The sequence below is a fragment of the Schistocerca cancellata genome, chromosome 1 (genome assembly GCF_023864275.1).
Source record: "Schistocerca cancellata isolate TAMUIC-IGC-003103 chromosome 1, iqSchCanc2.1, whole genome shotgun sequence".
In the NCBI taxonomy this organism is placed as follows: Eukaryota; Metazoa; Arthropoda; class Insecta; order Orthoptera; family Acrididae; genus Schistocerca; species Schistocerca cancellata.
In genome coordinates, this window is record NC_064626.1 from 304,820,698 (window position 1) to 304,834,384 (window position 13,687).

The following is a 13,687-nucleotide window of genomic DNA, read 5'->3' on the forward strand; positions in this document are numbered from 1 at the left end:
TAACATGCCCCTGGATGCTTTCAACCGTGTCCCAATGTTTTACTTTCATGACTCCTTTTAACTGAGGAAACAAAAAAAAAAGTCAGCAGGAGCCAGGTCAGGACTGTGGGGAGGCTGGGGAGCCAATGGGGGTCTTGGTCCTGGGCAGGAAGTCGTTGACAATGAAGGCGCTGTGACTCGGTGCGTTGTCAAGGTGAATTTTCCATGTGTCCTTGATGTCGCTTTGGCAGCGCAAGACCCACCTTTTCAGTCTTTTGTGCACTTACAAGTAGAAAGCTAAGCTCACTGTCGTCCCAGTAGGAATGAACTCATGGTGGACAATGTCTCTGATGTCAAAGAAGACAATGAGCATGGTTTTGATACTGGACTTGCTCATGATTGCCTTCTTGGGATGGGGTGGGGTGGCAATGGTGTGTGCCACTCTGAACTCTGCCTTTTTGTCTCAGGGCCGTACTCAGAATCCACGACTCATCACCAGTGATAACTGAGTTTAAAAAATGAGGATCATTTTCACATATTTCCAACATTTCTTGGAACCGAAGCACTCGCATGTGCTTGTGTTCGTTGGTCAACACTTTTGGGATGAGTTTGGCACACACCTTTCTCGTGTTCAAATCTTCGGTCACAATGTGGAAAACGGTTGTTTTTGACATGTTTAGAGTTTGTGCTATCAATTGAAGGCTCAGCCGTCTGTCTGAGTTCAAACAATTGTGCACACTTGTCACATTTTCGTCGACTCATGCGGCTGATGGCCACCCACTGCGAGGTTCGTTGCTGACCTCCTCTCGGCCCTCCATGAACGACTTGTGTCATCGGAAAACTTGTGATTTGGAGAAGCAATCAGCCCCAAAGGCATGCTGAAGTAATGGAAATGTTTCGGTGGCAGACTTCTGAAATTCAACGCAAAATTTGATGGCGTACCGTTGCTCTACAGAATTATCCATTGTGCCATGTTACATAAACTCAAAACGGAGTTGACGGGAATGCACACCTTACTCTCCGGCAGCTCGCAGCCGAATGAGAGAAAAATCGTTTTGAAGCTAACACCTTCATCCACTTATCCCAGCCGGTTACAACACGCTGTGGTGTACTGTTGCTTCAGAAAAAAAATTGGTCATATTACTTATGGAACGCACTCTGTATACCATGACTGAGCTGGAAGCATTAGCTGTAGTTTGGGCTTTCAAGAAGTTCCATTATTCCTCATATGGAGCACAAACAATAGTCTATTGTGATCACCATGCCCTCAGCTACTTGCAGTTGTGCAAGGTGCTAACACCGAGATTATCACGGTGGGCAATGGCGTTACAGGAGTATTGATTTTACGTATGATATATTAAAGGAAAGAACAATCCAATTGCAGATACTCTATCTAGGCTGCCAGAAGGATTAGAGGAGGATGTAGATACACTGTCTGTCAGCTTCTTGGATGTATAAGGGGCGTTCAAAAAGCAATTAGCTGGAGGCGTAATTACAGAAACCAATACCTGTATGTTAGCGGTATTGACCCTGGTTGTTGAGACACCTGTCCCACTGTGACACAAGGCAGTTAATGGCTATCTCATAAAATTCCCAGGGCTGTGATGTTAACCAGTTCCGAGCGTACAGATGGACGTCGTCGTACACACAAGTTCAGGAAAGGTTATGCTGTCATTCTTCTTTGACCCAAGATGGCCCCCTTCTGATTTACTTCCTGCAGCACGGGACAACACTGAATGCCCAGTGTTACTTGCAAACCTTGACCACCCTTCGCCAAGTGATCAAATCAAAACGAGCAGGTAATCTCATACGTGGGGTCATTCTGCTACACTCCTGCACAAATTCAAATGGGACGTTCTCGCCCACCCTTCATACAGTCTCCCTGTGATTACGCCATCTTTGGTCCCCATAAAAAGGCTCTGAGGGGCAAACAATTCTCCTCGGACGGGGAATTTTATGAGACAACCATTCACCGCCTTGTGTCACAGTGGAACAAGTGTTTCACCAACCAGGGTCAATACATCTAACATACAGGTACTGGTTTCTGTAATTATGCCTCCAGCTCACTTCTTTTATAACACCACTTATATTTACAAAATGTGAAGTTATATCCAATGAAAACCATAACAAGTAAAACCATCTTAAGAAAATTATTGCTGGAATATAAACTCCAAGTAAGGAAACCACAAGCTATTTATCAGATAATAGCAGTAACTGTACCTCATATGCCTGGATGAACACAGTGGAGCAAAATGGAATTAAACAAATACTAACATCATCAAGATATAATCCACAAGCGAGCTGAACGGAGAGTGTTTTTCACAAGCTAAATCGATTTATGAGGACATATTGTCCAAATAGTCTTAACATGGTGGATAGAATACCGCTTACTCAATGCGTTTCACACCAGAGGAATTAACGTTTCAAAAGGAACAAAGGAATGAGTGGGTGAATAATCTATCAAAGATGCCACATGATAAGCCCACTTGGGAAGAAAAGATTAAGTTGGCTTTAGTGAAGATGGCCGAAAAGGCCAGAAAGAGAAAGGTAAAATGTGACAGTAAGTTAATGAAAGTAGAAACTTTTGCTGTGGGGAATAGAATGTTGTTGCACACTCATCCACAGGCATATTTATTGAAGAAGAGGAGCAAGAAACAGCAATTGTTATTTGTTGGACCATTTGAAATAATGATTGCACATCGTGAGGCATATCTATTGGCCTACCCGGGAAAGGTGAAGGGACTCTATCCTCACCATGATATCAAAAAGTACTTTGCAAAGTGAAAATTAGAATTAGTCCAGTCTCTAGTAAATATTGTATACATTAAGGAGATTTTATGTCACTGAGTTTTTAGGTGGAGGTAGCTTTAGTTAGATATGTAAGTGTATTGATATTTGTCTTCAGCAGAACCACAGAAGGAGCGCTGATGCTGACTGTACACATTTATGTGTATATGAATAACTTTTGTGTTTATTTCCAGAACGAATTTTAATTTTGTATGTGTTCATGTTCTAGATTAAGCATAAAGAGTAATGTAGTTCAGGAGCGATAGTGTCAGTAATTATGGTTCATCCCATATTTTGACGGGAAATGACTCCAAGTAGCTCTGGACATTGAACTTCACACAGTTCTCTGAGAAGTATGCTAAGGCAGAATAATTTTCTGGGGATACTAGACACCAAAGAGCAGGGGTGTGCCTGTGATCTTGTGGTTGGCTTTACTACAATTAGGTGGACCTTTGCTATATAACCAAATTTTCAGAGCTATGTAAAAGGCAAACTAACGGTGGCTGAGATGAGTTATGTTAGATTCGGATGCTAGCGAGAAATTATCATGTATTAGTGGTTAAATGTTTGTATTACTTGAGCAAATGACACTTCCAGTGAAGCAAGCTAAGTAATATGACACTGTACAGAAGGGAATTATTTGTTGTTGTTGTTGTGCTCTTTAGTCCAGAGGCTGATTTGATGCAGCTCTCCATGCTATTCTATCCTGTGCAAGTTTCTTCATCTCCAAGTACCTACTGCAACCTACGTCCTTCTGAATCTGCTTAGTGTATTCATCTCTTGGTCTCCCTCTACAATTTTTACCCTCCAAGCTTCCCTCCAATACTAAATAGGTGATCCCTTGATACCTCAGAACATGTCCTACCAACTGATCCCTCCTTGTACTCAAGTTGTGCCACAAATTATTCTTCTCCCCAATTCTATTCAATACCTCCTCATTAGTTACGTGATCTACCCGCCTAATCTTCAGCATTCTTCTGTAGCACCTCATTTTGAATGCTTCTATTCTCTTCTCGTATAAAATAGTTATCGTCCATGTTTCACTTCCATACACAACTACACTCCATAAAAATACTTTCAGAAAAGACTTCCTCACACTCAATGTTAACAGATTTCTCTTCTTCAGAAAGGTTTTCCTTACCATTGCCAGTCTACATTTTATATCCTCTCTATTTCGACCGTCATCAGCTATTTTGCTCCCCAAATAGCAAAACTCATTTACTACTTTACATGTCTCATTTCCTAATCTAATTCCCTCAGCATCACCTGATTTAATTCAACTACATTCCATTATCCTTGGTTTGCTTTCGTTGAAGTTCATCTTATATCTTCCTTTCATGACACTGTCCGTTCTGTTCAACTGCTCTTTCAGGTCTTATACTGTTTCTGCCAGAATTACAATGTCATTGGCAAACCTCAAAGTTTCTATTTCTTGGATTTTAATTCCTACTTCAAATTTTTCTTGTTTCCTTTACTGCATGCTCAACATACAGATTGAATAACATCAGGGATAGGCTGCAATTTTGTCTCACTCCCTTCCCAACCACTGCTTCCCTTTCACGCCCCCTCAACTCTCATAACTGCCATCTGGTATCTGAACAAATTGTAAATAGCCTCTCGCTCCCTGTATTTCACCTCTGCCACCTTCAGAATTTGAAAGAGAGAATTCCAATCAAAATTGTTAAAGCTTTCTCTAAGTCTACCAATGCTAGAAATGTAGATTTAGCTTTACTTAATCTTCCAAGTCATAGGGTCAGTATTGCCTCACATGTTACAACATTTCTACAGAATCAAAATGGATCTACCCCAAGGTCGGATTCTACCAGTTTTTCAATTCATCTGTAAAGAATTCTTGTTAGTATCTTGCAGCCGTGACTTATTAAACTTATTGTTGTTATTTTCACACCTGTCAATGCCTACTTTCTTTGGGGTTGGAATTATTACATTCTTCTTGAAGTCTGAGGGTATTTTACCTGTCTATACAAGTTGTTCACCAGATGGAAGAGTACTGTCATGGCTGGCTCTCCCAAGGCTACCAGTAGTTCTGATGGAATGTTGTCTACTCCCAGGGCCTTGTTTCAACTTAGGTCTTTCAGTGCTCTATCAAATTCTTCACGCAGTATCGTATCTCCCATTTCACCTTCACCTACATCCTCTTCCATTTCCATAATACTGCCCTCAAGTATATCGGCCTTGTATAGACCCTTTATGTACTCCTTCCACCTCTCTGCTTTCCCTTCTTTATTTAGAACTGGTTTTCCATCTGAGCTCTTGATATTCATACAAGTGGTTATCATGTCTCCAAAGGTCTCTCTAACTTTTCTGTAGGTAGTATCTATCTTACCCCTAGTCATATATGACTCTACATTCTTATATTTGTCCTCTAGCCATCCCTGCTTAGCCATTTTGCACTTCCTGTTGATCTCTTTTTTGAGACATTTTTTTAAATTTCTTTTCAACTGCTTCATTTACTGCATTTTTATATTTTCTCCTTTCATCAATTAAATTCAGTAGCTCTTCTGTTACCCAAGGATTTCTACTAGCCCTCATCTTTTTACCGACTTGATCCTCTGCTGCCTTCACTATTTCGTCTCTCAAAGCTACCCATTCTTCTTCTATGGTATTTCTGTATCCTCGACTGAAATTTCTGAATTTAAATTACTATCTTCTTGTTCAGTTTTTCAAAACTAGATATTGCAGAGAAGATGGGTGGTGTCGTCGTTCTCGCATGGAAACTGGTCTCTGCAGGGCTCTGGTCTCAAATAATGACTCTCTCCCCCACGACTGCAACCGGGATGCATAGTCGATGGATCGGGATCGAGTTGTCCCTCATGGTGGACCAGGTGGTTACAGGCTCACATTGGGATCAGGAATGGAATGTGGTGGACATGAAACAGAATGACAAGTATGAGCCTTCTGACCCCTTACTCTGAATTTCTTCTTGGCCCTGAAATTGTTAGTACTTTGGCATGCTAACATGTTTCTGCACTGGCATGTTAGATTAGGATCGAATTTTTCTTTACTCAGAGTCCATATCTGCCCCTGGAAATGTCTCAAAATTTAAAACCTGGTTCCTAAATCTGTGTCTTACCATTATATAATCTATTTGAAACTTCCCAGTGTCTCCAGGCCTGTTCCATGTATACAACCTTCTTTCATGATTCTTAAACCAAGTGTTGGCCATGATTAACTTATGCTCTGTGTAAAATTCTACCAAGCGGCTTTCTCTTTCATTCCTTGGCCCCATTCCATATTCATCTACTACTTTTTATTATCTTCCTCTTCCTACTATTGAATTCCAGTTCCCCATGATTATTAAATTTTTGTCTCCCTTAACTATCTGAATAATTTCTTTTATCACATCATACATTTCTTCAATCTCTTCATCATCTGCAGATTTAGTTGGCACATAAACTTTTACTACTGTGGTAGGAGTGTCTACCTTGCCTACAATAACGTGTTCACTATGCTGTTCATAGTAGCTTATCCGCTCCCCTATTCTTTTTATTCATTAATGAACCTACTCCTGCATTAACCCTATTTTATTTTGTATTTATAACCCTGTATTCACCTGACCAGAAGTCTTGATCCTCCTGCCATCGAACTTCACTAATTCCCACTATATCTAACTTTAACCTATCCATTTCCCTTTTTAAATTTTCTAACCTACCTGCCCAATTAAGGGATCTGACATTCCATGCTCCGATCTGTAGAATGCCAGTTTTCTTTCTCCTGATAACGATGTCCTCTTGAGTAGTCCCCATCCAGAGATCCAAATGGGGGACTATTTTACTTCCAGAATATTTTACCCAAGACGACGCCATCATTATTTAACCATACAGTAAATCTGCATGCCCTCAGGAAAAATTGCAGCTGTAGTTTCCCCTTGCTTTCAGCCATTCACAGTACCAGCACAGCAAGACCATTTTGTTTAATGTTACAAGATCAGTCATCATCCAGAATGTCACCCCTGCAACTACTGAAAAGGTTGCTGCCCCTCTTCAGGAACCACACATTTGTCTGGCCTCTAAACAGATACCCCTCCATTGTGGTTGCACCTACAGTATGGCTATCCATGTTGCTGAGGCATGCTAGCCTCCCCACCAATGGCAAGGTCCATGGTTCATGCGGGGGGAGGAGAGGGGGGGGGGGATGATGATGATGATGTTTGGTTTGTGGGGCGCTCAACTGCGTGGTTATCAGCGCCCGTACAATTTCCCAACCTTTGCTCAGTCCAACCAATTTCGCCACTTTCCTGGATGATGATGAAATGATGAGGACAACACAAACACCCAGTCATCTCGAGGCAGGTGAAAATCCCTGACCCCGCCGGGAATCGAACCCGGGACCCCGTGCTCGGGAAGCGAGAACGCTACCGCGAGACCACGAGCGGCGGACATGGGGGGGGGGGGGGGGGGGGGGGGGGGGGGGGGGGGAATATGTGACTGATTAAATTACACGTGAAGTTATTGAAATATAGGCGCAGTGTAATTGTGCATGCCCATGGACAACCTGTGACTGTTGATAGGGTACAACCAATGCTCCATAATTAGGAACATTATGAGAATCCATATTGTTTTGAGAGTGATCCACGGTGTAATTCGATGAAAACAGGATATAAAAACAGTGACATTTAACAGAAATGTTTGAAATATGAAAGAATGGCGAAAAGTGAACAAAGAAAAACTCAATCTGAATCTAACATGCCAGTACAGAAACATGTTAGCATGCCAATCTACTAACAGTTTCAGGGCTAAGAAGAAATTCAGAGTAAGGAGTCAGTCATTCAGTTTCATGTCCACCACATACCATTCCTGATCCGGATGCGAGCCGTCCACCACAGGGGAAAACCCAATTCCGATCCATTGACTACGCATCCCGGCAGCAGTCGTGGGGGAGAGAGTCATCATTCGAGGCCAGCCTGCCCTGCAGCACTCAACTTCCCTGTGAGAGCGACCAATCTCATCCAGCTTCTCTGCAATATCTAATTGTGAAAAACTGAACAAGAAGATTGTAATTTAAATTCAGAAAATTCAATCAAGGATAAGAATTACAGTACCAAAATGCGAAATGGGTATTGGAAACCAGGTTGGCTGACCTTACTCCCGGTTTTCCATCGTTTCTCGTGGAGGCTCTGGCCAGATTGGGAGATCCGAAATCTAAAAAGGCCATGGCCCTACCAATCACCTGTTGTCAACAGTGTTTGTTAAATGTAGTCCAACCTGGAGTAAGGATAGGGAATGATACCTGATAGCAGTCATTTATGAAATTAGGCTATCAAGTGAATTTTTATGTGAAGTTAAAGTGAACACAATGCGGTTGAGAAAGTAATGCATACAGCTAGCACAGAGTGGGTTCGCGAAACATTGTAAAAAAAATTTTGCTCTCATGGGGGGAGGGGGGGGGGGGGGCAATATTGAAACAACATAATGTACAGAATATGATACATCCGAGAGAAAACAATTGTAATTACATAGGGGAAAATTTAGGCAGAATATTTGATAGAGAAACTGCTTCAGAATACACTGCTTTCAACTTACGCACTGGCCGATTGTTCATTTATACTGCTCCAGCTCCTTAGCCAACATGCACATTTTTTATCTTACCTGATAGAGAGATTGCTGTATAATATCCCTTGGCTCGTACTAGTGGTTAGGAATCATGAATCGATCAGCTGGTCGGTTGAATGACCTTCCTATTCCAGAATGAGATTTTCACTCTGCAGTGGAGTGTGCGCTGATATGAAACTTCCTGGCAGATTAAAACTGTGTGCCCGGCCGAGACTCGAACTCGGGACCTTTGCCTTTCGCGGGCAAGTGCTCTACCATCTGAGCTACCGAAGCACGACTCACGCCCGGTCCTCACAGCTTTACTTCTGCCAGTATCTCGTCTCTTACCTTCCAAACTTTACAGAAGCTCTCCTGCGAAACTTGCAGAACTAGCACTCCTGAAAGAAAAGATACTGCGGAGACATGGCTTAGCCACAGCCTGGGGGATGTTTCCAGAATGAGATTTTCACTCTGCAGCGGAGTGTACGCTGATATGAAACTTCCTGGCAGATTAAAACTGTGTGCCCGACCGAGACCTGAACTCGGGACCTTTGCCTTTCGCGGGCAAGTGCTCTACCATCTGAGCTACCGAAGCACGACTCACGCCCGGTCCTCACAGCTTTACTTCTGCCAGTATCTCGTCTCCTACCTTCCAAACTTTACAGAAGCTCTCCTGCGAAACATTGTAAACAAAATTTCGCTCCCATGGGGGGAGGGGGCAATATTGAAACAACATAATGTACAGAATATGATGCATCCGAGAGAAAACAATTGTAATTACATAGTTCTGCAAGTTTCGCAGGAGAGCTTCTGTAAAGTTTGGAAGGTAGGAGATGAGATACTGGCAGAAGTAAAGCTGTGAGGACCGGGCGTGAGTCGTGCTTCGGTAGCTCAGATGGTAGAGCACTTGCCCGCGAAAGGCAAAGGTCCCGAGTTCGAGTCTCGGTCGGGCACACAGTTTTAATCTGCCAGGAAGTTTCATATCAGCGTACACTCCGCTGCAGAGTGAAAATCTCATTCTGGAAACATCCCCCAGGCTGTGGCTAAGCCATGTCTCCGCAGTATCCTTTCTTTCAGGAGTGCAGTTCTGCAAGGTTCGCAGGAGAGCTTCTGTAAAGTTTGGAAGGTAGGAGACGAGATACTGGCAGAAGTAAAGCTGTGAGGACCGGGCGTGAGTCGTGCTTCGGTACCTCAGATGGTAGAGCACTTGCCCGCGAAAGGCAAAGGTCCCGAGTTCGAGTCTCAGTCGGGCACACAGTTTTAATCTGCCAGGAAGTTTCAAACCTTCCTATTGTTATTAGTTCAAAGTTAATATATATCACGAGGCATTGTAAGAAAATTCGTATGTGACTGGACTTTGTTGAGAGACAGGATAAGGAGAGGATGTGTACGAAGTGTGTACAATGAAACAGTCATTGTTGGCCACCATATTGTATAATTGGTTTCTTTTTTAATTCACAAGCAATACGTAACGTTAATGTGGAGTTTAGTAACAGCCATAATACAATCTGGTGCATTTCAAAGGTAATTTCACGCGTATTTATTTTTGATCAACAGATTCAGTGATGAACTGTAATGTACGACAAGCTTGTATACGACTTCAAACGTTTTGTGCTCGATGTTTGCTGTAGAACCTGCTTCAATAACATGGTCTAAAGCATAGAGAAAGTTTTCTCTGCTAAAATAAACCCATTTCACTTGCAGACAATCATCGAATGACCAAATGTGAATGGTAGTATCCCAATTCGAGAAGATCCTACAGAAGTTTTTTTTTTCTCTTACATTTCAAGAATTTTACAGGCAACTGTCGGAGTCAGTAGCTGCTTCTACAGCATGAGACTAACATTGTCAGGCGACCGTTGGAGTCGGCAGCTGCTTTTACACCACGAGAGTAACTTGTCTATGTGTAGGAAAGTACATACGCTGTGGAAATAGTCAACACCACTCTGGAAATTGATATTGTCCTTCACATACATACAAACAGAGACACTACACACACTAGTTCAATAACAATGAGTTTAATATAGATGTGAGTATAAGCAACGTTGGGGGAAAGATTTTCACCACCAGTATTTAGTCAACAAAGAGGGGAAGTGGTGGCATAAAATTCCTGATCATCAGACTGTGGGCCACAGTTCTGTGTCAAACTGCACACATTTTTACATCATTTCATTATGAGAGGGTATCTGGAACTCTTGATGGTGTCAAGCTGACAGGTGGTATCAGACGCCTCCATTTACCCGCCTATTTCATATGGCTAATGGTATGATAACCTCTGGTAATTAAACACTGTCAAGAAAAGATGCAGTTACCTGTTGAAATTCAAAGTAGAAAACATGTACCCTATCTACTGCTCTCTCACTGAGTGTTTAGAAACAGCTGTTGACACAGCCTCTTGCGTTCCCATCATATCACATAGTGTGCGTTGCCAACATTGCCTCGCAAAACAAGTTAATAACTGCACTGCCCATGTTAAGACTCTAAAGCCATCACACTTTTGAGATTGTCGCAATTTTGAATTTGCCTTTCAGAAGGTGACAGCAATTTTTGAGCAACTGAAAATGTTACACAGAGATAATAAATTTGTTTATAAGATAACCTGTTTGTGTGGTAAATACAGTTACCAATACATGCAACATTCAAATACTTTCTCTTTACCATAGCTTACAACAAGGTTGCAGATACTTTTATTTTCAGCTCTTTCAGACTCCCTGGTTACTCTGTATCACACACTTTACCATATACTTTTACCTTATTTTTTGAGTTACTGTAGAAGTTCAAAGAGGAAGATTAGCACAATTATTACATGACTGACATCATGATTTGTGAGCATGAATAAAATAAAATTTAAAAAAATATAAAAGCAACACACAACTGTATTAAGCTTAAAAATTACCTTTGCATGCCAAGGTACCCTTGTCCTGAATAAGATACCAACATTGCAACTTTTTTTCTTTTTACTCTCTCTTTCTCAGTGAGATGTCTTTTTACATTTGGTTGAGGATCATCTTCATCTAAAGCTCTCTTTCTAGTTTCCAGTGCCTCTGTCTTCTCCGTATCTGCTGCAATATGGTCACTCATCTTAAGAAATTGGTTCCAAATTCCTGACCTATTCCCTAGAACTGTTATAAATATTATGATAAGTTCATAAATTAATGAAAGCTGTTATTATATAGATCCAGAGCATATTATAACCAATTAGTAATATTCTGTAAAAGTTTTTGTAAAGTTCAGTGCAGAAATCCAAAGTGCAAAAGCTGATACTCATTAGGCCAGAAGATGGTTTGAAGACAAAAAAATTCTCTTTCTGTCAAACCACTGTGTGCACAATATTCAGACACGAGTGAATCCTAAACTGAGTACTTTGAGGTAAGGCACAAGTGGTCAGAAATACTTGTTTCAGGCACAACAATACGAACATATGAAAAAACATTTTTAAACTGCTTCAGTTGTTATAAACAATGATGTTGATGGAACTAGCTTCCTAAATTATACACAATCATTTGCAAGCTACTTCTGTATTGCATAAGCCACTGTAAGTTGTGTGGCAGATGGTATACAATGTAGCAGACCTGTTTTGCACCCTTTCCCTCATCACCTACAGATGGCTTGTGAAGAGAAAGACTGTTGACAGTCCCCAATTTCTCTAATTTTACCACCGTGGTTGTTATGTTAGGTGTATGTCAAAGGAAGTAAGACATTTTGTTTTGGAATGTAGGATCTTAAAAGTTTTGAGTATGGCTCTCCATGGGTACAATGCGCTTCACACTATGTCTACCATTGCAGTTTGCTAGGCATTTCACTGACATTTTCACACTTCTTAGAAATTTTTACACTAGGTTTGTATTAGGTTAGGATTCACACCATTAAACACTACTCAAGGATTTGTGGAGCAAGAGTTTTGTAAGGCACTTTCAAATGAATCTAAGTATTAGATTAGATTGGATTCAGTTCTCGTTCCACAAACCCAAAAAATGAGATGATTCTCGTGGATGTGGAAAATTTCAGAAAGTATAACATAAAAAATGTAAAACATTTGAATATAATACTTACTACCCTGATCATTTGTCAAGAGATTGTCAAAATAGGTGAATACATTACAGTAAACTGGAACTGCTAATATTTACAGAATTAGTATGCTGTCAGAATGAAACATTGTTATGCACTTTTAATACATTTATGAAACACAAAATACCTAAATTTGACTGTTGTGGCCCAGTGCTGTCAAAACTTGAAATCTAACAGACATTTTTAATTAAGCTGGTCTAACAATCCCTGCTAAGATATTCATCTGTAGAGTAGAGGGAGTTGCCTATCAAAAAGTCTTTCACACTCTGTTTAAACTATGATTTATCTGAAACCAAGTTTTTAATGGTTGCTGGCAATTTGTTGAAAATGCATGTTCCTGAATATTCGACCTCTTTTCAGACCAATGCAAGTGATTTTAGGTCTTTGCATACATTGTTCTTATTCCTACTATTGATGCAATGTATTGAAATATTGGTTGGAAATAGAGATATATTACTTGCATTTCATTAAGGAATAAATATACTGAGAAGCAGTGGTTGGAATACAAAGTTCCTTGAACAGGGGTCTCCATGATGTTCTTGACTTTACTCCACAAATTATTCTTATTACACGCTAAAAACTTTTGTTCAGATTGGCGAGTTACTGCAGAATATGATCCTGTATGACATAATAAAATGTAAGTTAGCAAAGTATGCAAGTTTTTTTATATTTATACATCCTACATCTGACATCATTCCCACTGCAATTACAGTGTGGCAAAATTCTGTGGCATGTCCTTCCCAGTTGAATTTATTATCAAGTTGTAATCCCAGAAATTTAACACTGTCAACCTCTTTGATCTGCATGTCTTCATATCTTATACACATGCTGGAAGGAAATCTCTTATATGTTCTGAACTGTATATAGAAGGTCTTTTCAAAGTTTAATGGCAATGAATTAGTTTTAAACCATTTATTAATGTCAGTGAAAAATTGAGCAGCAGCTATTTCTAAATCTGTACTTTACTTACTACTTATTGCAAAGTTTGGATCGTCTGCAAGCAAAACAAACTTAGCATCTGGTAATGTAACAGACGTGAGGTCATTAATGTACACACAAAAAAAGCAACGGACCCAAGATGGAACCTTGAAGAATGCAATATGTAATCAATTCCCAATCTGATGAAGACTGACTGCTTACTGCACAGGTATTTAGCAACAACACCATTTCTGTCTTCCGCATACCTACATTCATGAAGTTATTACACCTTAATTCATTCCAGAAACATACTCCTAAGATATCTGATTCTTGTGTTGTAATGATGAGTTCAACTAGAAGTACGGGACATTTGTCAATATGAGTTT

At 40.6% G+C, this 13,687-nt stretch overlaps 1 protein-coding gene across 2 annotated transcripts in view; it reads right to left on the reverse strand.

The window, feature by feature from the left end:
- Positions 1 to 13,687, reverse strand: part of LOC126172493 (pseudouridylate synthase 1 homolog) — a 106,306-nt gene that overhangs the window by 91,907 nt on the left and 712 nt on the right. For both annotated transcript variants that reach the window (XM_049920888.1, XM_049920887.1), the window contains one exon: positions 11,212 to 11,437. In XM_049920888.1, coding sequence (XP_049776845.1) covers positions 11,212 to 11,396 — 185 coding nt within the window. In that variant the 5' untranslated portion in view covers positions 11,397 to 11,437. The remainder of the gene's footprint in view (positions 1 to 11,211; positions 11,438 to 13,687) is intronic.